The 25,225-nt window shown below is 50.6% G+C and overlaps 7 protein-coding genes across 7 annotated transcripts; 2 read left to right on the forward strand and 5 right to left on the reverse strand.

Moving 5' to 3' along the window:
* Positions 1-1,003: 1,003 nt before the first annotated feature.
* On the reverse strand, positions 1,004-1,720 carry GGI43DRAFT_189951 (uncharacterized protein). Its single transcript, XM_083199937.1, has one exon. The coding sequence runs from the start codon at positions 1,589-1,591 to the stop codon at positions 1,178-1,180; it is 414 nt and encodes a 137-aa protein (XP_083057444.1). The 5' UTR covers positions 1,592-1,720; the 3' UTR covers positions 1,004-1,177.
* Positions 1,721-1,849: 129 nt separating this feature from the next.
* GGI43DRAFT_424941 (armadillo-type protein) lies at positions 1,850-6,016 on the forward strand (the record flags this gene model as incomplete). The annotated part of the gene is made up of 5 exons (XM_083208438.1): positions 1,850-2,149; positions 2,442-2,896; positions 3,234-3,408; positions 3,777-4,623; positions 4,689-6,016. 5 exons carry the CDS (start codon positions 1,850-1,852, stop codon positions 6,014-6,016), a joined length of 3,105 nt encoding a protein of 1,034 aa, XP_083057445.1.
* A 1,331-nt stretch (positions 6,017-7,347) lies between these two features.
* GGI43DRAFT_413607 (60S ribosomal protein eL15) lies at positions 7,348-8,970 on the reverse strand. Its single transcript, XM_083206927.1, has 3 exons — positions 8,738-8,970; positions 8,157-8,313; positions 7,348-8,076 (listed from the first exon to the last, which is right to left on the reverse strand). The coding sequence occupies exons 1-3, from the start codon at positions 8,822-8,824 to the stop codon at positions 7,709-7,711; spliced, it is 612 nt and encodes a 203-aa protein (XP_083057446.1). The 5' UTR covers positions 8,825-8,970; the 3' UTR covers positions 7,348-7,708.
* A 368-nt stretch (positions 8,971-9,338) lies between these two features.
* On the reverse strand, positions 9,339-10,318 carry GGI43DRAFT_386778 (uncharacterized protein; the record flags this gene model as incomplete). Its single annotated transcript, XM_083203839.1, has 4 exons — positions 9,339-9,825; positions 9,897-10,016; positions 10,073-10,202; positions 10,279-10,318. The coding sequence occupies 4 exons, from the start codon at positions 10,316-10,318 to the stop codon at positions 9,339-9,341; spliced, it is 777 nt and encodes a 258-aa protein (XP_083057447.1).
* A 1,233-nt stretch (positions 10,319-11,551) lies between these two features.
* Positions 11,552-14,369, reverse strand: GGI43DRAFT_386779 (PSP1 family protein; the record flags this gene model as incomplete). Its single annotated transcript, XM_083203840.1, has 3 exons — positions 11,552-12,176; positions 12,235-12,901; positions 12,962-14,369. The coding sequence occupies 3 exons, from the start codon at positions 14,367-14,369 to the stop codon at positions 11,552-11,554; spliced, it is 2,700 nt and encodes an 899-aa protein (XP_083057448.1).
* A 7,066-nt stretch (positions 14,370-21,435) lies between these two features.
* Positions 21,436-22,443, forward strand: GGI43DRAFT_386780 (zinc finger HIT domain-containing protein; the record flags this gene model as incomplete). The annotated part of the gene is made up of 2 exons (XM_083203841.1): positions 21,436-21,746; positions 21,873-22,443. 2 exons carry the CDS (start codon positions 21,436-21,438, stop codon positions 22,441-22,443), a joined length of 882 nt encoding a protein of 293 aa, XP_083057449.1.
* A 337-nt stretch (positions 22,444-22,780) lies between these two features.
* Positions 22,781-24,007, reverse strand: GGI43DRAFT_386781 (uncharacterized protein; the record flags this gene model as incomplete). The annotated part of the gene is made up of 1 exon (XM_083203842.1): positions 22,781-24,007. The coding sequence occupies one exon, from the start codon at positions 24,005-24,007 to the stop codon at positions 22,781-22,783; it is 1,227 nt and encodes a 408-aa protein (XP_083057450.1).
* Between the last annotated feature and the right edge of the window lie 1,218 nt (positions 24,008-25,225).

Consider the following 25,225-nt stretch of genomic DNA (forward strand, 5'->3'; position numbering starts at 1 on the left):
AAAACGGATACCAGCTTCGGCTTTGGATTTCCCCTGAGTCCAGCAACGCCTAACCTTAAAGGACGCTCTTCGCCTGGCTAGCAGTGGAGGAGCTGGTTAAATTTCACTTGTACCTGTTGAGTTGATGCCCCAGCAGTGCTGCTAGGAGTCCTAGGTACTATTCGAACACGAGTATGTCCTTGCAAATAGGCTGTATGCCTACCTACCAGAACCATACAAGCCCTGTCATGACTCTCTTTGTACCAGCACAGCATTGGATGCCTCGTGTTATCGCAACAGCCAATCTGCTGCCAGCGTCTCGGGCCAGGTGAAAGATCTAGCGCAGCGACACAGCTGCCGCATCGGCATAATATAGAGTTGAGGCCACCTCTTGATTGGCGCTCAGCCCAACCGTTAATCGCTGTGGCACCGCCTCCTGCACTTGTTGACGGGGCTCTTCCGGGCCCTTCGCAGCGCTCGCCGTAGTGCCGTTAGCACTGGACCTGCTACTGTACTGTAGCCAGGTCCGCTCCGCCACTTGCCTAAACTGGGATCCCAGGAAATGATTTCTCTCACGTTTCGTGCTTCAGACAGATCTTCTCCCGCCATCTCTCCCCACGTTCCTCTTCACCCTCTCCATCCCCTCTGTGCTTGTATGATACGGTCTCGACGTTCATGGTGAGGCTCTGGAGCTGATTCTCTTCCGGTTACTCTTCTTATGCTCTAATACGCTCCTTTTCGCCTGTACTGTACTATCCGCTGTTCAATTTCCTTTCCGACGGAGCTGAGGCCGTCGTCAACCGTCTTCTGCATTTGTTCGCCGAGTGCCTGTATTCCATCTATCTGTAATCCAATACATATCGATTTGGGCCACCGAATTCGAACCATTGTTTCGTCTTGCCCGTCTAGTTTGGCTTATTACAGAGCGTGAGGTACGTTTGTCATCAAGCCTTATTTGCATTATACCAGCACGTTTGGTTCCCAATTTTCATCTTCCTCTCCCCTCGCTCGCAGTGCATGTCTATGACCACTGCCAGCATAACACATTTTCCCTGGGACTTGACCAATTTGGCGATGAGCTGGCCGAGGCACTTGATCGAGGAGATGAGATGCTGGCTGGGCCACAGAGCTTTGCTGGCTAGGCTTCCTCTGTCTTCGCCAATGCCTCTTCTTTCGATGGCACGGACTGAGCAAAGGGTCAACATCGAGACTGGGAGGCCCTTGGATGCTTCGTAACAACCAAGACACCATCACCAGCACACGAGCACGAGCACGTTTTGCCATCCTGCTTGTATACGAGCAGCGGTAGCACTAGCGGCCATGACCTGGCGTCGCCTTGGCTTGGGAGCTGGATATAGTCCGGGCGTTTGGCTGCTGCCTCACGCTCTGCCTCGCCGTGCTCAATACCCAACACCAACGTGATGCTGAGCTGGCAGCGAGCCACCGATGACGACTCGGCCTCCCAACGGTGTCTATCGAGCTTGATCCAGCGACCTGCTGCAGCACGGCGGTGGAAACTGGACGCTGGATGCACACCAAGGACCCCTGCCTGGCGCGCTGGCCCCAGTCCAGCCCAGACCATCTGGGCATCCACCGGCTCATCCTTGCTCATCCTTGCTTGTGGCTGCAACACCGACCACAGACCAGCATCGCCTTGCCTCGTCAACGGTCCAATCCCTTCGCCCTATCCCACCCCGCCTCCAGCGTCGCTGGCTCCTGTGCCTGGCCCTAACCTTCTCGTCCACAACAATAAGGCGTGCTGACTTTTGCCCTTGTGCTTCATGTCTGCAGCGCTTTAGGCTATATAGACCGTCCGAGCGCAGCCAATTCGGCGTGTACGAGTATTGTCGCTTTCCCTTCGTTGCCCGGCATGGAAGATTCGCGATTCCGCCCTCAGCAGGCGCCGAGGAACGAGCCGCCCGTCAACCCGCTTGTCTCACCTTCTCGCGGCGCCGCTCGCATCCCTCAACAGCAGCAGCAACAACAACAGCAACAACAGCAACAGCAGCTACAACAGCCGTCGAGCCACGACTTGCGCTCCTCCTTACCTCGCCGCTTCACCACCGACTCGGGCCGTGTGCCAACACTCTCTTCAATGAGCTCCCTAACTTCTCCGCCCCGTAGGGCCGACATATCTCAAGACTATAACGGGTCCCAAGAATATAATAATGTAAGTCGTTGTTGGGGACCTGGTTAGGAACACGTTGCTGCCGCTGCTTGCAGTGCCAGGCGTGGCCTGCTGCGAAGCTCTCCGTTTTGTTTATGTGCGACATTGGCTGACTCTCTGCCACGCAGGCGCTACATAGGGTCCAATTGGTAGGTAGCCCCCAATCGATGGCTTCCAAACACAACCACTCCCATCCAATCCTTCCTTCCCATGCTAGTTTCCGCCCCTAGGCTAGGAACCTGCATGGGTTGAATATACTGAGAATCGCGAGCTCGACTAACTCCCCGACGTTTAGATTGAGAAGAAACGGTTAGAGTATGAGAGGATTCGAGAACAGAGACGCCTCTTTGAGATCGAGATGCACGCATTGGATCAGAAACAGCGACGAGAGGCGCTTGAGTTGGTGCGAATGGAAGAAGAGATGAATCGATTCGCCGGGCATCAATCCGAGCCGACAACCCCTCCCGAATATCGAAACACCAACAACGGCTTTCCTTCCATCTTCTCACGGCCGAATCGCTTCTCGACCTCGAGCATAACTTCTCCCCCAGGCTTATTCGGCCGACCAGCTCGCTCTGGTTCGCTGCTGGACTCTCCTGTCCACGGCGCCGGCTCGCTCCAGCAGTCATACGGGCTTGATGATGCCCAGGTGCCATCGCGGTCTGTCCCTATTACGCGCCGCAACAGCGATGACGATGATAAAGAGGAGGCTGTTCGTCAAGATCCGAGCAGTCAGCGATCTACAAACTCGTAAGTACACGGCAGAAAGAGTTTTTTGTTGATTCCCCTCCCTTTGGCGGTTGGATATTCTGAGAGCGCGTAAAGTGTTTGCCTTGAGTAGCATGAGCGGGGCTAGTATCTTATGCATGCGAGGCTGGCTTGCCAGAGGAGCGAGTGCGAGTACGCTTTGGATTCATGCCTGCGCAACACTGTTGCCAGGCGCCAGGAACCAAGCCTGTGAGGCATCTCCTGCGCAGAGCAGGTGTACTTTGCGCCATCTTGCATGTCAAGCTGCCACATCTACTCCACTGACTCGAGGGCTCGATTCCTTGGCATATCTTATATAGCTAACCTTTGATATTAGGAGGATAAATCGGTATTCCATGCCGGTCACTCGCTCAAGAACTGGATTTTACGACACGAATCTTGATCAGACCAACACAACGCGCTTTTTGTTTGGTGACGACGAACCACACCACCTAAATTCCGGCTACACTGCTGACGAGAGCTTTCCCACCCTTGTTCGCCGTGACGACCAAATTGTGAGTACTCATTTCTTTTGCTTTTCTGTTACTTCCAAAGTTTAGACGTTATAAAAATCTTTGAGAGCGCTGCGTTTAGCGTAGATTGGTAGCTTCTTCTCCTGTTCTCCCAATATTATCACCTTCGGGCTGCCATATTGGGGTGACAGACGCTTAGCAGCTGGCAGCAGGCAGCACACCTCTCTCCCCCATCTCCAGCACGCGTTTTACCTTTGCAGCTCTTATCCCCCCCACCTCTTCCTCTTCTTTTTCATCCTCTTCTTCTCTCATCTTTCTCCATTCCCTACCACTACACTTCTCCGTGTTCTGTAGCCTGATTCTTGTAATCGGTGATTTTCAAATTTGCTAATTTCGCAATCTTCTCTTAGCTATCGGCATCATCAGCCGCTCTCGACCTTGCTCTGGCACCCTCGCCTAACCCTGAAGCGCGATCCTCCAGTCATTGGAGAACCAACGTAGCCCGGCATCGTACCCAGCACAGCATGTCTGCTATTAATGGGCACTCCGTTGGCCAGACTGGCGACACAGGCAACATTGGAAACCGGCCTGCATCTTTTCGACACTCCCTTGATCTCAAGTACATTTCGGAAAATTCCAATGAGACTGCTGGTGCTTCTCAGGCAGTCCACCCACCTCCCAAGCTGCACAGCTCTTATTCTGCCAACGACATCCCTACCGTCAAGAACCCTGCAGGTGCCTCCATGATAAACGGTGGCGCAAACAACCACGCTCAGCAGCACTTCCATAATCATAATGCTAGCATCGGCCGCATTCCTGCTGGAGCAGTACCAGTTCGACATGCTCGCGAGTTGTCCAACGATAACAATATCAGTGCCAGTCGAGAGCAGGCTGGCGTCTTCCCGTCGATTAACTCAGCTCTTCAAGCTAGCGCTGCTCCGTTTGGACCAACCATGGCATCTGTGGCACCTCACCCTGCAACTCCTCATGCCGCCGCCCCTGTGGCTTCTCCTGGCAGCACCAACTTCTACCCAACAAATGGCTTTCCAACCCCAAGTTCCACTTCAAGCCCTTCATACGGCGCTCACTCGCTCTCTGCAGGGATGCAGCAGCTGAATATTAATGGAGCCAATGGAGGCGGCGCATTCACATCTCAGAATTATCCCCCCTATGGTAACGTATCCTACGGTCAGGGCAATCAGCACCGTGACAGCCAAGCTCGCGTTATCCAGCATCGTCGACAACTAGATAACGAAAGTGAGTGTTAGCAGCGCCCTTCCTTGTTTCTCTCTTGCTCCTTTATACTAACGTCCTTTTTACAGCAATGTCTCGATATCAAAATATGCCACTGGATTCATTTCGAGGCCAGATTTATGAGCTATGCAAAGATCAGCACGGTTGCCGCTATCTCCAAAAGAAGCTGGAAGAACGCAATAGCGATCAGGTTCACATGATTTGGCTCGAGACCAATCAGCATGTCATAGAGCTCATGACGGATCCGTTTGGTAATTATTTGTGCCAAAAGCTCCTCGAGTTCTGCAATGACGACGAAAGAACTGTTTTAATCCAGAACGCATCCCAAGACATGGTGCGCATCGCTCTTAACCAGCACGGAACGAGAGCCCTTCAGAAGATGATTGAGTACGTCAGTACTCCTCAGCAGATTCATCTCATTATTGAGGCTCTCCGTTTCCGAGTTGTGGAGCTCATCCAGGATCTGAACGGCAACCATGTCATCCAGAAGTGTCTTAACAAGCTCACTGCTACTGACGCCCAGTTCATTTTCGATGCTGTCGGCAACAACTGTATCGAAGTTGGTACCCACAGGCACGGCTGCTGTGTGCTCCAGCGCTGCATCGACCATGCCACGGGCGAGCAGAAGCTCTGGCTGATCCAGCGCATCACTGAACATGCGCGCATATTGGTTCAAGATCCATTTGGCAACTACGTTGTCCAATATATCATTGATCTCAATGAGCCCACCTTCACTGAGCCTATTGTTGGCATGTTCCAGGGCTGTATCAGCCAGCTCTCTCGCCACAAATTCAGCTCCAATGTTATTGAGAAGTGCCTGCGCTGTGCCCAAGCTCCTTCGAAGGACATGATTGTAGAAGAGATGCTGGCTCAACCGGAGATGGAGCGCCTTCTTCGTGATTCATTTGCCAATTATGTCATACAGACGGCGCTTGAATTTTCCACTCCTCATCAGAAATACCGTCTTGTTGAGGCTATCCGCCCTATTCTTCCACAGATTCGTACGACTCCATACGGACGCCGCATCCAAGCAAAGATTGCCGCGTATGATAACCGCGGAAGCGCTGCCTCGAGTGGCCAAGTCACTCCTTCTGACAACACAGGTGGCCAGATCCCACTGCGCCCCAGCCATAACCGGGGGATTTCAGGTCCTGGAGTGCTTCCCCCCATTGGTCCTAATGCCAGTGCCAATACGAACGGGGCATCGGTCCCTAGTATTGGAAGCCAGGGCATGCGCCAGCAGGTGCCACCTCCATTCACCAGCAGTACCTCTATGCCGACATCCTCTACAAGCTCCAGCTCGGGTGGCTCTGTCCAGCCTCCCCAATTCAACCAAAGATTTAGCCAGGGACACTCTGCTAACACTTCGGTGGATGGTGAGACGCACTGGGTGTAAACTATTTGAAATTTCGTCTATTTTGACGATTTGCGTGTATAATGTCCCTTCAGCCGCCTATGCTCTTACGCTATTCACTTATGAGATTTCATTGGAATACGACTTTATGCGGCACGGTGGTGACACTGTCACGATGATGACATTCCTAATTCTATTTTCGGTCTCTCTTCCTTTTCTGTTTCATTAGCTCCGCAAGCCAGAACGCGATATTCCTTCAGGAACGACCTGCTCAGTATCTGAGCAACACAGCATTTATAAGAGTGTTTTGCGTGTATATTACGAACGAATGAACGTGGTTCGGGAATCTTTTCTCGGTTTGCGCCATCGGTGCTTCAGGTTGTCTACATACGATTTAAGAACACATGCATAGGCGAGCCAGCCCAAGACTTCGTCTATACTTGTGCTTGGATCGTTACTGCTTCCAGTATTGACTCCGATGACAAACTATTACTTTCTTTTTCTTTTTCTTCTTCTCTTCGATTCTCTTATTGTCATTTGATGTGTTTTTCTCTCCCCGGTTTTCAGTTTTATCACCTAGAATGGTTTTCTTTTTTTCTTCTCTTATTATTTACCACTACAGACAGCCATTTGAAGCGGCATACGTTGGATTTTGCGGTCCGCATGCCTCTTTTGACGACTGCTGGATTTTCATTGGAGTTGTATATCTGGTTTGTTGAATGGATCAACTCCCCAGTTCGCTCGGAGGTTGTTGAGTTGTCCAATTAAGTGACAATGGTATCTAAACATTGAAGCTTTCAAAGGCCAACGAAGGAAATTTGGACTATATGAAACGGCTGGATTTTAGTTAGGGCTCAATGAACTGGTAATGTCGCCAATGCGCAAGCCTGGGTAGCTGGGTGTGTGTTTTCTTTCCTTTTCCTCTTCACGTTTTGCCTTTTTCCCCCCTCACGTTTCTGCAAAAATTGCCTGCAGTTCGCGCGCGGCTTGTATTATGTTTGAGAGAGAAAGAGAGACAGACAAAATTGGAGCCATTTGAACTCGGTTTTTACTTTGGGGGAGTTCGATTTCACGATGGAGGAAGTAACTCAGCTTTCTTCTGGATCGGGGCTGATATGTTTTGGGGGTTTGCGTGCGGAGGTAGTAACGAGATAAAGGCTCCTTGCTTTCTGGATTGTATTTAGAGACAAGAAATCATTTTGCTATTTATCAATTGACATGGATTGGGCACTGAATATGGCATGTCTTCATCTTGGTGTGGTTTACATGTGATCTACTTACTATGCTTTTTGTTGGGGAGGGGATCATGATGAATGGATACTGAGCTACATTGCATCTTACGCAGGGAACACTGGCAATTGAGAATGGGACACACTTGGGAAGATGAAGAGTGAAAAGTCACAATTGCTTTCTACATAGGAAAATTTGAAAAGAAAAAAGAGATATCATCGCAGTTCCGAAATATTAATCATCGGAAAGTGTTCATGCCATTTCCATTTTTAAAGAACTACCAAAGAAGAAAGTAGCATCTTTTGGCCTTTTTTTAAACTCCGATCTTCCAGGCTACCTCCGTGATATTTTTCCTGCTCGCAAATACATTTCTGCTGCAACAGTAAAAACGAAGAAGACCACCAAAGAACTCTCGCGAAGAACACTCCCAGAAGGATATCCAGGAACGCTGCCACCGCAAAACCACCCCGGTCGTCAACGCTTCCGCTTTCCGGCGGAGAGCGTTTACCTGTAGCGCCACAGGGACAGGGTGTTGTGTCTCTTCCAGGTCTTTCTGCGGCCAGCGGTGGTCTTGTTGTAGCGGTGGCCCTTGTTGAGACCACGGGAGCGCTTGCCGGTGGCGGTAAGGCCACGAGCCTCGCGGTGCTTGTGGACGGGGTTGACGATCCAGTTGATGCGGGGGTCGATGCGGATGGCCTTGTGGCTGGGGTCGACGAGGATGACCTCGAAGTACTTGTAGGTAGAGTCCTGGTTGATCCAGTAGGAGTTCAGGACGCGCAGGTTAGCGCAGCGGCGACCGACACGCTCCTCGGCGGTGGCCTTGAGGGAGCGCTGGTACTTGAGCTGGTTGATACCCTGGTTGGTGGGCTTGCCTGTTTTCGTTGAGATTTTGTCAGTAAACAGATTCTTCTGGAGAGAAAATTTTTCCGAGCGGATTTGAAGAAAAACGTACCATAGGTGGCACCCTTGGGGGCAGGGCGCTTGCGGCCACCACGGCGGACACGGACACGGTAGATAACGTATCCCTGCTTGGCCTTGTAGCCCAGACGGCGAGCCTTGTCGGGGCGCGAAGGGCGGGAGGCGCGGTGGATAACGTTCAATTGACGGTACTATATTAATGCACTCTCAGCAAATGTTCAACGAGTGTATAGCAAAGACAGAGGGGGGATGTAGATGTTGGCAGTTGGGAACACGGGAAACTCATCAGTCGTAGACGTTTCTTCATCTCGTTTCTCTCTCTCGTGACCTTCAATGCCGTTTTACGGGCAAAGAATAGGAACAGCATGTGAGAAAAGGGAAAAGATAATTTCCCAATCTCACACACAAGTCCCGTCCAAAGATGGAGGTAGCCACAGAAGAGAGAAGAAAGAGTGTAGAGAAGAAAAATCTAGACATCGAAAAAAAGTTTCAATTCCCACTGCCTCGACCTCATCCGGCCCCGTCCACAGAGAACGTATTGAAATTTTTTTATATATATTTCGTCTCGGGATGTTTTTGCGTGTGTGTGTAATTTCATTCGGAGTTGTAACGTACTTCCCAGCAGCGCACACGGAGAAGGAAGCGGACCAAATCGGACTGCTTCTTCTTCTGGAGCTCTTCGACATACTTGAGGGCACCCATTTTTGCTATTTGGCGGCGGCGACGACGACAAACGTTAGCTTTACCAAACAGACGTTTTGCTATTCACTCCTCAATGGAAGAAGATGAATTGGAATAGACATGAATGGGAGGGGGAGGACAAACCGGCTTGAGGTCAGAAATTTTCCTGCCGAGGGTTAGTTGAACGAGGTTGGATCGAGAGGATGTCGAAATTTCGGAGGAGAAGGCTGCAAAACCCAAAAGCGATAATGAAAATTCAAGGGCCTGTTTGTGGGTTAAGCGACGGGCTAAACCCATCATGGCTCTAGCGTGATAGGACTTGCCCCTCAGAGCCCTCGTGGGCTTTCTTGGTGGGAAAAAAAAGCTGGGTGGAGCACTGCTGAGTCAGCCACATGAACGAACAAACTCAATGCGGACGATCTACAAGATAAGTGGAGATACCAAGGAACATTTGAGATCAAGTAGAAAACAGATGTCCGACAACGTTGAATGGTTGGTATTAGGTCAATCAACTGGAATTGATCTTATCTATTAATCACGACAAAATCTTGGCCAATCCAGATAACGCCTTAATAGCCTCTCGTGCAGCATCTCCCCAGGTTTCTTCCCCAGTCGAGATCCCAGTCTGAAGCCACTTCCGAGCAGCTTGCTCAACCTCATCGGCTGATCGTGCCAGAGAACGATGATGCTCTGCCTTCTTCTCCCCAGTTACAATGACGTTTAGTTTATTTATCAAAATCTCCATAGCTCTTTTGTCCACTTTTGTTATGTCTTTGGAATCCTGCTCCCATTGTTTGATCTCGGCGGGCTTTGCTAGATTGGCCGTTGCACGATTTACCCGTTTATATTCCTCGATAGTCTCGTGCATGCTTTGTATATGTTCGCAAGATTTCTGGTATATTGTATTGGGATTTCTTCTGATTGTCTCAGGCTCCAAACCGATCTTATCTGTCCAGAGAGGGGTCATCTTCGTCCCAGTGGTAATAGTACCGGATCCAAGATCACTAGGCCCGTCTTCAGCCCTGCAAGTCAGCTCCTTGTTAGTACTTCTGAGACGAATGCAAGAGGAGAAAACTCTCAGGAATCATCATACTGGCTCTCTATTATATGAATCAACTCATCTGCTTTTTTCCGAATGTCTCTCTTTGCAGTCGACACGCCAGAAGCTGTTGAATTGGCCTTTTTGGAAGCTCTCGTAGGATTCGAGCTCTCACTAACATCAATTGCCATCAATTTCAATTTCGCACGTATATTCACAGACGTTATTACCTATTCTCTGACTGTGCTTTCTTCGAACTTTTCCTAGCTTTTGGTGGCTGTTCTTGGGAGCTCTTCTGCGATTTACATGGCGCCCGCGATGTCTTTTTCGCTGCAGGCATAACTTCAGGTGCCGCATCTTCTACAATAACTTGTCAGTTTGTTGTATAAACTCAAGCGGCATTTAGAGGATTGAAATTAAACAATCGGTCTCTTACCCTCTTCTGAAGCCTTTCTTTTCCGTGTTCTGGCGGGCATCTCGATAAAAGACACAACTATAAGATGTAGAAAGTTATCGTCCAATGACTGAGACTCAACAACAAAGAATCATAACGAAATGAAACATCTTCAAAAGAAATAATGTAAAAAGGACGGTGAGAAAGAATTAGAAAAAAAAAAACTTTTGTTGTGAAATTGGGATTGAGAAATGAGAAGGGCGGAGAGTCACTAGATATTCAGCGAACATCGCACCTTCCTCCTATTGAGAAAGCTGCCCTCGCATATTGGAAGGTGCATCGCTGTGCACCTAACCTTGGAAAGAAAAAGTGTCTACATAATAAAGATTGTCTGCCAATGTATTTCATTTATTGATACAAATATACGCTGACTGAAGCGAAGAAACGAACCCAACAGTTTTAGGGTAGTGATCAATGTTGGCCATTCTTCGTAGCCATTTTCGCCTCGGGTAGTGCTAGCTGCTACAGCATATCATGCAGGACACCAGATTTCAAGATAGTGCAGTCAATCATCAATTCAATACCAAAAATAATATTCTCTTTATAATAATGAATTATTCTTTATCTTTAAGAAAAGCAAATACTAATGCGGTCCAAATTCTGTAAAGTAAAATAATAAGAAAGGTTGTCGAGAGAGCACGACAAAGAAGAAGAGCATATAGATAAAAGGAAAAAAATAAAAAAAAATCTCTTGTCGTACATGACATTAGCCATACCCAATCCGTTCCCTTTTTTTGATTGTGTATTAGTTACAGCATGCATTGCGTTAACTCAGGTCTCTCTGTCTATATTCTCAGCCAATGGAAGCGAAAGCAAAACCATACCCATTCTCCATTCTTTGATCTCGCATGTCCAGTAGCCAAATCCGTAATCCATACCAGGGTTATAGAGGGATAATATGTATGTATATGTATGTATATAGCAAAAAAAGATTTCCAGATGTAACGACAGTTGCGAGGGGGGCTCTATTGTAATAATGAGAGAAATGGTGCAGCAGACTCCCCTCTTTAAGCAAAAAAAAAAAAAAAAACTTCGAGATTCGCTCATGTGATGTTCATACTGAGCCATCGCCGCCGCCGTCAGAAAAAATAAAACTGATGAATAGGCATATTGCAAAAAGAAATATTTTGTCTTCTTTTATTCTTTCATTATCGTTGAATATCCTTTAGAGAATAGCAATCAGCGCGCAATAAAGAAAAACGAGCGTTGTAGTCTAATCATGCTATAAGTCGTTCAAATGTTGCCGTCCAAAAATTTAGTGAGTGTTCAGTGAGAGACCTTGAAAACTGGCTGTCCAGTCGCCAGGAGGTGAGATGGTATTCACGCCCTGGGGTTGCTGCCCAGGGGGTGTCATGGTTTGAGAAGTAGGAAATCGCTGGCGGATTGACTGGAGATCGCCCGAGTGTGGGAATCCAGCACCAGCGAAGGCATCGGCACCTTGGTTCACGCCCAACGTGTATGAGCCACCGTTATTCATTCGATTATTCCCGAAGCCACCTGCGGACCCATATGCGTAATTGGGAGGTGGAAATCCGGTGGCTGCAGGAGCTGGTCTATCTGCGGCTAATTGAGACTGGGCATAGCCAGATCGCAGGCCCCGAGCTTGTTGTGCAGCGCCAGCGAATAGTTGTGATTGCTGTTCCTGTTGCGAGACTTGGTTCGGGCGACGCTCATTTGGATTTGCTCCGCGACCAACACCAACGGCACCAGGTCCAACACCGCTCGGCGCTTGGATCCCCAAGGTAGGGCTAGCAAATGATGCCGGGTTGATTGCGGACATCCAGATACGAGTCTTGTATATCTTGAAGAGATCCGTGACAAGGGAGTTGAAGTTAATATAGGAATCAGCAAAGTAGTAAAAGGTCAGTTTCTTCCAGTCCCTAACAATTCGGTCAGCTTAATGCGATATCATTTTCATAAGGACATATTTCAGCTTACATTTGGAACTCAGCGTCAAGAATCTCCATGTTTAGGCCGTGTTCCTTGACCTTTTGCATGCACACCCGCTTCGCCTTGGCCTCCTGGCCTTCTTTGTCTCGCAGAGAATGAATCTCGTGGTTCTGGGCGAGACGCTTGATGAGCTTGGGGCGTAGCTCACCAGCACTGGGCTCTTGCATGTGGTGTTGATTTGGTGGGCCCATACCACCAATCGCACTGCCCTGGAGGCCATTGGATGAAGCCAAGAGGCCGGCACCTGAACCTTCCTGTGCGGCGGCCGCGTTTTGAGAATACATCATTAACCATTTGTATTGCTCCTCTGCATAGTGTTCTTTGAGCTCCTTGGCTGTCTGCCAATCGACGTTGTCTCGTGCAACAGTTCCAAGGTCGGTGCCTCGATCAGCCTCGACAATGACAAGGTCTCCAGGCTTGACAGTAAGCCCAGTCCCTTCTTGGATATAGAATACGTCCGCTCTGGCGCACTTGAATAGGACGACGTGCAAAAGCTGGTTGTGCCTTGGTTGGCCCACGCTATACACGTTACGATGGGGAGACGGCGGACGGTTGGCAGAAAATTGACCGTGCATTCCAAACGGAGACGCGAACGGATTGCTAAATCCTGACGGCATAGAGCCCGCCATGTTACCACCTCCTGGGAAGAAATTAGCTGTCGAGGAACTGTTAGCGCCCATGTACATGTAGCTGACTAGGTCTAAAGAAAACTTACGATTACTCGCGCCTCCAAAAGCTGAGCTGTCTGGGTAGCCGGACGGATAGCCCTGATTCAGCTGGAGATCAGGATTTGGTGCCTCCAGTGTAGCAACAGAATCGGCAATCGAGCTGATGGATCCCTGTCGTGTGGGCATATTGGCGAAAGAATGGCGTCTGCTCTGGGAAAGGTCATTTGCAAAGTAGCTTGGAGAGCTAGACCAAAGCGCCTTCTTCAAGTTGGGAACTTCTTTCCGTCCATCAAAGCCCATAGGATTGCGGTATGGGTTTCCTGATATACCAAACTCGCTCATTCTCCTATCGGCAGGTCGCCTGCCCATGCCCTCGCCGTCATTTGTTTCATCAAGCTCATCGATAGCATAATCCGCTTCTTCTGGAACGTACTCTCGAAGGGGGTAACCGTTGCCATGATAAGATCCAGGGGCACCGCGTTGTCGAATCCTTGAACCGTACTGCTGCTGCTGCTGCTGTTGCTGTTGAGCCTGCTGAGCCTGTTGCTGAGCCTGTTGCTGCTGCCTAAGCATGGCATTCTCTCGCGCAAGCATCTCAATAGCTTTAGCTTCAGCGCTCTGATGGAAGGAGCCTTGGAGGGATTCGGATGAGTTTTCGTCGTCGTCATCTTCCACTTCTTTGACCTTTCCAAGCATGGTTCCATCGCTCGACATCTCGCTTAGCATGCTAGGCCGTGAAGGTCGATGCTGAAGAGCAGGATAACGAGCCCGACCTATGACGGTGGAGGAGCTCATCCCAGTGCCTGGCGACATTTCAGGATCCAGCTGCCCAGCAGAATACGATTGCGAGCGGTAGGTTTTTGGCGTAGGATGGAGTGGAATGGGAAAGGGGATTTGTGAATTGGTGCCTGGCTCACGAGCGGCTGCGGAGGTCGGTGTTAGGCTGGAAGAATCTGGGCCAAAGAAAGAGTTGCTTCCAGCCCCGGGGGGTACAGTCGAGGTAGGAGATGGGAGAACCTCGCTGAGTCTCAACGGCGGGTCTTTGCGATCTGAATTCCAGATACCAGTTCCCCAATGAAAGTTCGACCCTGGCGTGCGACCCATTGTTGAGGACGTGGAATGAGAGCCCCAGGTCCCCGCTCCGGTTTCAATGGATGGAGTGCTGGGGTGAGATGTGGTTGGAGACATTGAATTGCTCGCAAATGACCCTTTGCGAGGTCGGCTGAGAGGTGCAGATGTATCGTTTAACCAAGAGGCCCGGCGGACAGGCTTGACGGGCTGTACAAGGGTTTGAGAGGTTTCGTGGCGATGATCTCCTTCGTCTTCAGAGCTGGCTAGCGCTTCAGAGTCTGGGGTCGACGTCCTAGCATTCACTTTTTCCAACAGTAGAGACTGGTTGGACGGCACCTGAGTCAACCTCGACGATGATCCGTTCTTAGCGGAGCCTGAACTCATGATCGGTCGATGAGGATAACGCTAATTGGGTGCAGGAGCGAATTTATACAATTCGAGCCGCGTTTTGTTTTCTGCGTGCGAACTTGTCTCCAAGTGATAGAGGATTTAAGAAATCGATACTAGCGGAAGGTAGTTTGGCGCCGAATAATAAGGCAGAGCCAAAAGAATCAGATGATCGCCCGGGGAGGTTCGGTGTGTGAGATCTTTCGAGCGTAAAATGCCAACGGGAGGAATATAGATCTGAGGAGGATGGGGTTTGAGAGGTTGAAACTTCAGAAAACGGAAATGTTGTAGAAGAATGAATCTGAAAAGAATAAGACAAAGCTATTTAATCGTTAGCATATCAATGCAGACTATAGTAAACCAAGCTCATGCAGGCATAGCGAGATGGCCCCGGATCTGATCGACAAGTTCTTCGCAGCCGCCTAGATCGCTAAAATGCATAATGCGTGATGGGGGAAGGGGAGAAGGCGTCAGGACTGGGTCGAGGCCAGCTGAGCTGAAGTTCAAAGAACATTCCACTTACCAGTCACAAAATGTCAGGTACGGTCTATGTGGGGAATCAAATAGAAGAAAAAAAGAAGTTCTAAGTGGTAGAAATGATAGACGAGAGCGACTGGACGAGACGCGATAGGCTGACGAAGGTTTTTTGGAAGTGGCGAAAGAAGCGTGTGTCGGCGTGCTCGAGCGGCAATGGTGGTGGTGGTGGTGGTTTTGGGTGGTGATGGTTGGGTGCCGCAAAAAGCCGTTGGGCGATTCGATTGATTAAAGTGAAACAAGAAGGCGGGTGAAGAAGGACAATATCGGAAAGTATAACGTCTAAGCCGGCGCGTCTAATCCAGAACCCAAAAAAGAGAGAGAAAGGCGAGAGAGAAAGGCGAGAGAGAAAACCAGACGAGACCGAAGCAGAAAGAGGACAAAAGAGGCAGGGGTTTAGGCTGTAAGGAGAGAGGATGGGACCAAGGCGAGATAATGCTCCGTGCTCATCCACAGCCGCGGGAAATGGCGAGCGACGACTGCAGACGGAGAGGCAATGGTGTTGCTAGAGCTGGAGAAGCACCTTGTGCCAGTCGAGGCCCATGATTCTCCTGTTAGAGGCCCAGGGACTCGCCAATCCAAGCGCAGCCAATGCTGACAACGCACGACGCCGGCACGGGAAGCTGTAACAGCAGCAGCTTAGCAAGGCGCTGCGGCCAGGGGAGAGACGAGGTAGAGCGGGATGCTACAGGCTGAGTCGATCGCCAAGGACGCGGATCGAGTGAAGCTGCGGTGCGATGGATGAGTGGCGATGGTGAAGGGCAGAGAGCTGGAACCCGGCAAGCGGCTGGACGGAAGCAGGATCAGGAACAGACCCGAGGTTTAAGTCAGTTCGGCTCAGTCGATTTGAACTCGAAGACGTCGCGGTTCGGCGCAGGTGGGGTGGAAGAGGTCGAGAGGCTCGCGACAGAGGCCGGCGCAGGTGTCGTGCGGTCGACGTTTTCAAAAGGTGGAGAGAGAGCCCCCAGGCCTGAGCGCCAGGGCAGTAAGTGGCGTAGACGAGGACGGCCGGCGTGCCAACTTTATGGGGTCCGGAGTACCCCGAAGTACCTCCTCAATAGCAGCTTGTAGCGCTAACGAGGCGGAGCCCGCGCCGCTGCAGAGCGCTGTGCAGAGCGCTATGCAGAGGGGAGATTTAGGCGCTGGGGTCCCCTGGGCGCCGCCAGACGCACGGAGCAGACAGCGCTGGAGGAGTTACGAACTGCCAGGTACCGTCGCATTTGCTGCACGAGGGGGAGTTGCGGCAGATGCAGGGAGAGAGGGAAGTGGGCTTTGCATGTATGTGCTATTTTTCTGTGGGCTGTACTTGTGATATTATTGCCTGACCTGGGTGGGCATTTACTGCATATATAGTACTCCGCACATCGAAATGTGACGATGTTCAGTATCTGAGACAAGTGTGATGGTTCTGAGCTCTGCCACCACCAGACTTACACATGGTTCAAAAGAGCCCTTGGAGTCAAGCTCAGGCTCAGAGGCACTGAGCTACAGCGGACGGAGACATCGAGGGACGTGTGTACAAAGCCGCTACCACTTGCGGCAAGCAGGTTAAATTAGGAGAGCAGAAGCTCCAGAAATAAAATCAAGTACCTCGCCGTACCGTGTGAACTAAAACGAAATACCGGACTAGGGCGATCCGGATAGGCTGGCCGCGGCTGGAAGTGTGGAGGTCGACAAGCAACGAGAGGGGAAGCGCATACAAGGCCGGCTTGTAAAGGTGATGAGGCGTCTGCAGAGGCTTGTAAAGAGGAGCTGGCGTTGCAAATATGCTTTTGCTTGACTCTTCGGCTTGGGCCCCCTCCTTTGTCGTTAAGAGAAGAGGATTGATTAATAGCGCTAACACGGATAGCCAAGCCAAGCAAGCTAACAAGGGGGTGATGTGGATGGATGGGTGGTGGATTCTTCATGGGTTGGTGGGCGAGGGCTACTCTGGCACTCAACTTGCATGAGTAGCAGAGCAGAGCACACGGGCGCGCGAGCAGCCTTTCGTCGGATGATGGTGGAGGTGGTGTCGGCAGACGAGATCAGAGGGATGGAAGCTCATCCAAGCCAAGACGAGCATATAGTAGAACTAATGGCTGAAGGCAAAGTATGGTTGGAGAGCCAATCAGAGAGACGATGCTTTATTGTTTGCTCGCATCGAGAGTTGATCATTGTCCAACCCAGCTTCTCTGAGCTTCGAGTGCCGTCAGGATTTCCCGCAGCTATCCATGAGGTCCTCGAGATGACCATGGGGCCTGGGGCAAACTCGATGTGGGCTGGGCCAGGTGGCGGCCCTAGGTGGCCGTGGAACCGGGCCTGCAACAAAGGCTGCGGTGCATTGGACTGGGAAAAAGAGGAGGCATTAGTTTGCATCTCACAGTGAGGAGACGGGCGTGCGGTATGTCGTGCATGTGGTGTGATGTGATGAGAGAGAAGTCGGCATCAAACCTGTTAAACAGAAGATCAACACAAGAGATTTTCCTTCTTGTCTCTTCTGCTTCGAGTAACGGGAATATCTAGATGCCGGATAGTGCTACGTTCTTTCCACCTGCAAATGCCATGCAGCAGGTATAACTACACGTAGTACCTGCTCATTATAAGTGGAATCAACGATCCTGCGCCTTGAGGGCTCAATTATATATGGGACTTCGGATGATCGCTTCCCATAATCACAAATGCTCAATTATATAAATGCATAATCCGGCACATCGCCACAAGGCAAAGGGGGGAAAAGTATTCGTTTCAATCTCTTGTGCTTGTCATTTTGCTTACCTGGAGACTGGAAGAAAACAAACAGATTCACACCTCGTTTCGTCTGAAGGCTGTTTGCATCACAGGTACTTGGTAAGACTTGGTAAGTACTTCGCACTCCATGCTCATATCGACAGGGCATCCAGCAATCCCACCACCCCTTGCTCTCGTCTTAGACAGCGGTTACTAATAGCGCCATGCTGTATGGCTTGCGTCTGCGCTGGGTGTAAGTTGATTCGCCATGAGCACGGGACCAGCTTCTCTCTCCGTATGATCGACATCCAACCACGGAGCATCATCGTCCCAAAACTCTTTGCAGTATAACAGGGCACAGCTCTTTCTACGACGAACGGTTTAGTACCAACGCTGGCAATAGTTGCGACTACCTACTACCTGGGCAGTATAACGCTTTACAGAGCTGGGGCAAGAGAGGCAACTCTGCAGAGATTTTCTTCCCGCGCTGCCTTGGAAAATTCTTGATCCTGGCTCGCATCGTCGATGCCGGCCGGCATCCCCGACTGCTGAAGGAGGCGAGCAGTCACATTTAGGTGACCTGAAGCTGCCGCTATAGCCTATTTAGGGCAATACCACTGTCACCGTGAGGTTATTTTAGCGGTTGTTCTGATTACTACCACCTCAGCCCCAGGAACGCACTGGCTGCTACAAGTAGGAGCAGAGCCAAGACAAGGTACGGGGCAGGTAAAACTCCGTACCAAGGTTGCAGTAATTTGCTGCATCTTACGGAGTCCCTGCTGGCCCCCTTTGGCCGAGGGGCGCCTCGTACCTATAACGTGGTGGACTCAGCAAAGGCTGCGATATTGCTGCATTCGATGGTGGATGCAGGTAAGAATGTACACAAAGTACCTCTCTGTAGCTCAGATTAGGGCTGCGGTACTCCCAGCCAGCGATATCCGTCCATCGAGATCTATTATAGCCCTAGCAGTTCATCTCGACTCAATTCTTTTACATTTTGGCAGAAGCAAAAGCGCCATTGACTCACAACGACGTATAGAGAGCAATCGCTATTGTATGAAGTCTGTTCATCTTCAATTTAGTCGTCTCCTTGCGAGGTGTCATCCTTCGCTTGGCTAGAGTATGGCACATGCAGACCATGGAGGGTCTCTCTATGATGCCCTACCGGCTGTCATGCTGTCTTGATATGCTGCTGCTAATAGGCCAATCTCAAGATGCAGCTTGTACAATGGCGATTTCTATTTGATATGGCCCTTTTTTCATTACTTTCATAATAAATACTCAGCTCTATTCCCATCTCCATCCGCAGGCATCGTCTCTTCTTGCTGTCGATATACAGCTTGTACCTCTGCCGTGAAACAGGGCCAATCTGGCGATTTCCCGGCCCCTTCCAGTGACCTGCATTAGCGAAACTACACAGAGTACCAGCAGGTACATTCGTGTCTTGCCGTGCCTGCGTGCTTAGGAAGATCCTGGCAGCTCTAGTAGGCACTAAAGGCGCTACAGAGCTAGCAGAACCGACCTGATCCTGGCAGTCTTGGCCTGGACCTTCCCACTGGAGGGGCGGGGGAAACTTTGGAGGTGCGGCTGGAAATTGTGCCCTAAAACCTAAAGCAAACAGAATAAGAGAATACAATCCATCGACAATCATCAGCTTAACGAGACACCACCAGGACTTGGTCGCTGCGGCTAACCTTAGCTGAGGGAAACAAAGCACCGTCTTTGGGTCTAATAAGCCTTTGCCACCTTAGCTCAGCAGCCACTGTCAATCAAGCCAAGCTTAAGCTCCATGTCTAGATATAGTCTTCCGTTTTTCCACAGCCTCAGCGGCGAGGCATCGAGTTTGCATCGCTGGGATTGGTCGCTGCCGATTGCGGATAAAGGCCCCCAAGAACAGACGGGCTCAAACAAGCTCTCATACGAGAGAACAACAGAGCGCTAGTGGCAGTTAGCAGCGAGGGTGTCGTGACGCATGCAGAGCAGATGAGAGGAGAGCTGCAATCCTCCTAGAACCCCAGCTTCTGGCTCAGAAATATCAGTGATCGCCACCCCGCAAATCGTTCGATTCCAGAACCCCGCCTCAAGTCGTCGCAAGTCACCTGGTCTGCTCCAACTGCCTCTGCTCCCACCTGGGGCGGCACAGTTTCTCGCATCGAGATTGGAGACAGACGGCGTCGTCGATGCTAGCCTTGTCACTACGAGGTACCGCTCGACCTCTACCAAGCTTTACGGGCTAAGCATAGCGGCGGGCACCTACGACTCGCTTCACCTGCTTGGCACCCCTCCCAAGGCCAGGCCGGCCCAGCCATTCCATAGGCCAGCCGCGAGCCAGTGGGAGCTGCAGAGGCCAAGGTACGAAGTTACGGGCAGCTGAGACAGTATCACGCGACGCCTTTTCTGCAGCAGTTGAGCGACTCTTGCAGCAGCTATTGCTTTTGCGATTGTTCCAAAATATCCGAGTGCTACGAAGCTTTGGGCCGTAGCAAGAGCAGGGTTGACCCCAAACGGCTCCAATCATTGAAGAGCACCCGCTCAATTGGCGTTGATATCAGCAGCAATGCTCAACAACATGGCCAGACGCTGTCAAGATGCCAATTCGAAATTATACCTCGACTACACTTCCTCCAACGCCCGCCCGCCAGCCGAGCTCCAGAGCTGAAGAGGGACTAGGGACTCGGCGGGAGGAGCACTGCCGGCGTACGATTCGCATAAGCCGCTGGGCCAAGGCATGTTTGTCTGAGCAATGTCCACGCGGCAATGACATTTGTTTTCGAATGCAGTTTGAATGCTCGTCATGCAGTGATTTAGGTGGCGTCCTGCGCTTGCTGCCCCCGCTCCTATGCACTGTGCTGTCAAGTCGAGGCTATTCGAACCTTAGGCGGCACGCCACATGCTACGACTCTGGGGAATCCAAAACCTTGGGAGGCTAGCACGACGCCTAAGAATCTACCAGCTGGAGCTTATTCCCTAGCATGCGCGGCATTGTAGCCCTACGGAATGGTCGCCGAGAGCCAAACCAAGCGACCTCAGTGAAGACTCTTAGGCAAGTTACGCTGACTGATAAGACTAGGCAGTGAACGACATCCGGCGGTATCTCAAGATACCTATCTCAAAACAATCCAGCAAAGACGCATAGCTTTCCTTTCCTTTGATTTATTCAGCTCGGCCGCCATTCGTCAATCAAGAGGCGCCACAGTGGCGTTGTTCTTAGCAAATAGTAAAACCAGAAACAAAAATTGACAGAATATCATATCAATACTTGCAATAGTTGGATAGTGGTCAAGCTCGCGTCGTATTCTCGTCTTCATCACGGCCAATGGAGAACTAGCATAATGTAGCAGGCGATCGAGACCAGCAAAACTGGTCTTCTCTCGCCACAGCAGAAGGGTTGCATTATATGCTCCGAAAAGGGGCAGCCTGCAGACGCTCATTTGTAGAAATCTCGCCAGCTAAACGGCCGTTATGACGCAGCTGCTGCACCAATGACGCTGCCTGCCCTGCTCACTGACTTGCATTTCCAGGGTGCAAGGGCGCCATAATTTTTTTTCCTCGCTCTCTTGACGAACATGTTCCTTGCGCCGGGAGCCCCCTGTAGGCAGTTTAAGCTGTAATAATATCTGAACAATGTGCGACTACGTATGTACTTTGTACCGCAGAGAATAAAAAAAAAAAAAGATCTGCGCGCCAAACGACTAACAAGACCTGCCAAAAAAAAAGTTTAGAATGGCGGGGCGCTACTCTTTAACATCACACTTTGATAGAATCCCATACGCGCCAGACATTAAACAAACACCCTGCTGCGAACCGCCTCTCAATACACACAATGGCGTCAGAGGCTCTCCACGGCGAGGCTGAAAAGAGCTCTACCTCTTCAGCTCCCGCGGAAGACAAGGCTGCCGCGGAGATGTCTGGCATCGAGACTGCTGCGAGCTCTGTAGACGAGAACCCTATCTCCAGGAGCCAGCAAGCGCACGTGTCAGACGCGAACGCAGCAGCAAACCAGCAGAATGGCAACGACAATGGCGATGTTGCGGCGGCGCAGGCGCCTTCAGTGCGGAAAGCGAATGCCAACCTTTGTGGTGTTTGCGAGATCAATCCTGGCAAATACAAGTGCTCGCGATGTCGGCTTCCATAGTACGTTACAATGAATACCTCTTTGCGCCATCGCGTTGCTTTGTTCGCAAAGACAAGCAAAGAAAGACAACGTGGATGAACGAGAAACGAAGAAAAAGTAAAGAACAATTGTCTAACAAGTCACAGTTGCTCCGTCCCATGCAGCAAAGCCCATCAGCAGAACCACCCTCCCGATCCTCCAAAGGAAGAACCCAAGCCAGCAGACCAGACCTCAACTGCGCTTCCTCTCAACAATGCGCTTCTCCCTCCTTCGTCAGAGCCCATCGATCGCTCAAATCCCTTTAGCGCCCTCGCCACCTCAGACAAACTCCAGCGCCTCTTCAAGAAATACCCAAATCTACCGAACCAGCTCCTCGAGATCCACGATGCGACCCAGCCTCCGCAAGAATCCCCAGATGCTGCCTCCAAAGCCATACCTGCTTCTCTCATGAAGGGTCTTCCTGCGAATAGCAATACCGGCAGAGGCCAGTGGAACCACGATATTGGCATCAAGAACGGCAAAGCTGCTCTACGAAGGGCCAGAAAGGCCAGCGGCGAGGACGGCGAGGCGATCCGCGAATATACAGAGCTGATACTGCACATTATGAACGAGACAAACGATAGAAACGATGCCGCGGCCTATGTGCAGCGCCAGGTTGCTGAGCAAGACACCGCTCTCATCGAGCGTCTACTAGCAGAGGACCGACGAAATCAATAAGATATACACCAAAGACAAGAGCGAATCGCTGAAATTAAGTTACAATTATAGAAAGTATAGGCTTGAGAGAGGCCTATGTGACTATTTTGGGGTATAATGGCCTTTGTCGATAAAAAGAGAACTTTCCTATAACATACATCGACTCGCTTCTTTTACCATTTCACAATCATATACAACAACCATCTCTCCATCACCGATGTATACACCAACATTTATTATCATTACATCATCCTCGATCATTCAATCATCCAGTCAGATTATTCAAGGTACATATTCAACCCCTTTGTCCTCATGTGTGGATATATATAGTTTTTTCGGTTTTGCATAATAAATAAGACTAACGCTTAAACCGTGCAAAGAGTCCTCCTGCTTTCGCAAGGGGAGATTTAGGCGACTCGACGGGCGACTCTTCGTCTTTCTCTTCTGTTGGTGAAGAAAGTTTGTCGCTCTTCTTGCCAAAGTTACCAAGCTTGGTTCGCAAAGCCCATCTTGACTCAGACTTGCGCAACCCATTTTGGCTTGTACTAGCTTTAATTGGCTGTTGCGGCTGTTGCAGCTGCTGTGGTTGTTGAGACTCGTGCTTCTGTTGCTGCTGAAGAATGGCAGCCTCATCACTCTGGGTCCAATCCACGCGGTGCTCGTCGGCATTAACTGGTAGAACATCAGAGTGGTTGGTAATTGACTGATTCTCTGCAGAAGACAATGATTTTCTAGCGGGTTCGGAATCTGCTGATATCATCATGCCGAGAATAGCGCCTACGCTTCTCCTCCGCAGCTCTTTGTTCGGTTCGTCCTTGGATTTGCGATGTTCTTGGAACGTATGAGCAGTAGCGGGAGATGCTGGCTTCTCATCAATCTCGGCCGTAGTGGCAAGTGTATGGTTGTGCTGAAACTGGTTCCTCTCATATTGTCTCTCTCTCATACTTTGTACTCTTCTGAGTGCTTTGTTCTGCTCAGATGGTGTAAGGTCCGAGGCTGCCATGCTAGCCATTGCATTGGGGCCTTCCATATGGAACTTCATGGCCTGCCTGGACAACTTATGTAGGAGATGCTTCTCCGTTACCGTCTCGGTGGTGGTCGTCCGGGCAAACTGCGAGGCAGCAAACTGAGGGACGTGGCGGTAGTTGGACGGCGCTGTGTCCTCCGAATTTCTGTTGCTAGACGATGTAGAATTTTTCATCCCAACCTTTTTCTCTGTCTTGGGCCCATGTTCGCTTGAATCTCGAGATATAAGTTTGCCGAGTGATTTCGATGCTGTTATTTGCTTCTTTTGTATATACGTAGATGGGGCAGTTGGTCCCAAGGGGATTCCGTGCACTCCAGGGTGCAGGGCGCTCGCATTTCGTGCCGCGGCTGCGGCGTTTGCCTGTCGTTCGGCTTCGACTGCTGCTCTGGCCCGCTTCTTCTTCTCTGCAACGGCTTTTTGTTCTGCCAGCACAATTTGCAGCCTTCTCGTCAAATCTTCAGGATCAAGCGCTCTGGATTGCCGTGACTGTTTCGAGGCCGGATTGCGCGAGGTGCCTTTTACCGGGCCTCTGTACGGCATGGCATGATGAGCAGCCATTTTCGCCTCATGCACATAGTGCGTCTCACAAAACATGGCGAGAGATGCGTTTCTTGGTTTCTGAGGCCCCGAAGCGGAGTTTGTTCGTCTTTTCTCGTGTAGATAGAGAGCACCCGTAGTATTGCTATTTACACGCAATTACTAGAGCTGCCTTTAAGGGAATGCTCAGCAGCGGGAGTTGGTGGCGATATAACGTATGATAATGAGACTTCCGGTAAGCTGACGTTAAGCCAGGATCGTATAGGAACAGCCCACGCAGGCTAGATTCAGAACGTAGGTTCAGAAAAGCCTAAAGCAAATATGAATCAGGAAATGAACAGCAAAAGGGAGTGACAAGCAAGTCTCGAGAGGAGTGGAATGGCGGACACGATGAGTACTAAATATAAAATGCCAAGTGTGTGTTGTGGTAGCAACAGGGGTCCCAAAAATGGAGACCACGCATATTACTCCGTGCCATGCCTACCTACTTCGTATGTATACCAGAGCCATCCATACACGCTCACACCTTGACTGACACAGATTCGTCTGTTTCTCACACCACCCCTTCGAAAATCATGCAGCCGACAAGACGACTGTGGAGGGCAAATGGGGGATATATGCGGGTCTGGAGGAGCAACAACAGGGCAGAGTCAGGACTACGGGGCCAGACCGTGAACAAAGGCGGGTAGGTGTTGGGAACAATAAACAAAGAAGCATGTATAGCACAGACAGCAATTTCCAATTGTGCGAAATGTCTCTTGGAGAAATAGGATGGCCTGAGATGAGGGCAGTTGGCTTCTTTTTGTCTCTGATGCTTCATCTCGCCCCAAGGCACGCGATCACGAGGAGCTCTGCAAGTCGGCTGGCGCCAGCGTCCAAAAGAGCCATATGCATGCTTGGTGGCTTTCCGCTGGGCACCTGCGTCGACTCATGTCTCGCCCAGCGGCGTTAGCAATGCGAGCTGTTGTCATCGTCCCGTCTGGCTTCCCACCTCTAGCTCGCCCAGTCAAGGGGACCTAAAACCTCGCTCATACCCCTGCCTGCAGCGCCGTCGCCGACATCCATTGGCCCAAGGGAATCATTGCAGGGAGAATGGGGCATAACGGCCTCGCGCGGGCCATACAGAGCTCGGCTAGACGAGCGAATTTGCGGAGGTGGCTTGCGGTCACTTGACGGTGCAGGGGCTCCTCCGGCCTATGCCTTGGAAACGCCAAACATTTGCTTATTCTTAAGCTGCAT

Source organism: Trichoderma evansii (genome assembly GCF_050947405.1).
Source record: "Trichoderma evansii strain SZMC 28006 chromosome Unknown GGI43scaffold_21, whole genome shotgun sequence".
NCBI classification, from domain to species: Eukaryota; Fungi; Ascomycota; class Sordariomycetes; order Hypocreales; family Hypocreaceae; genus Trichoderma; species Trichoderma evansii.

Coding starts and splice junctions, on each gene's coding strand:
- GGI43DRAFT_189951 (XM_083199937.1), bottom strand. CDS start 1,591: ATGAGCAAGGATGAGCCGGTGGATGCCCAGATGGTCTGGGCTGGACTG.
- GGI43DRAFT_413607 (XM_083206927.1), bottom strand. CDS start 8,824: ATGGGTGCCCTCAAGTATGTCGAAGAGCTCCAGAAGAAGAAGCAGTCC. Junction 8,314..8,737: donor TCCGTGTGCGCTGCTGGGAA/GTACGTTACAAC, acceptor GCATTAATATAG/TACCGTCAATTGAACGTTAT. Junction 8,077..8,156: donor CCCCAAGGGTGCCACCTATG/GTACGTTTTTCT, acceptor CAACGAAAACAG/GCAAGCCCACCAACCAGGGT.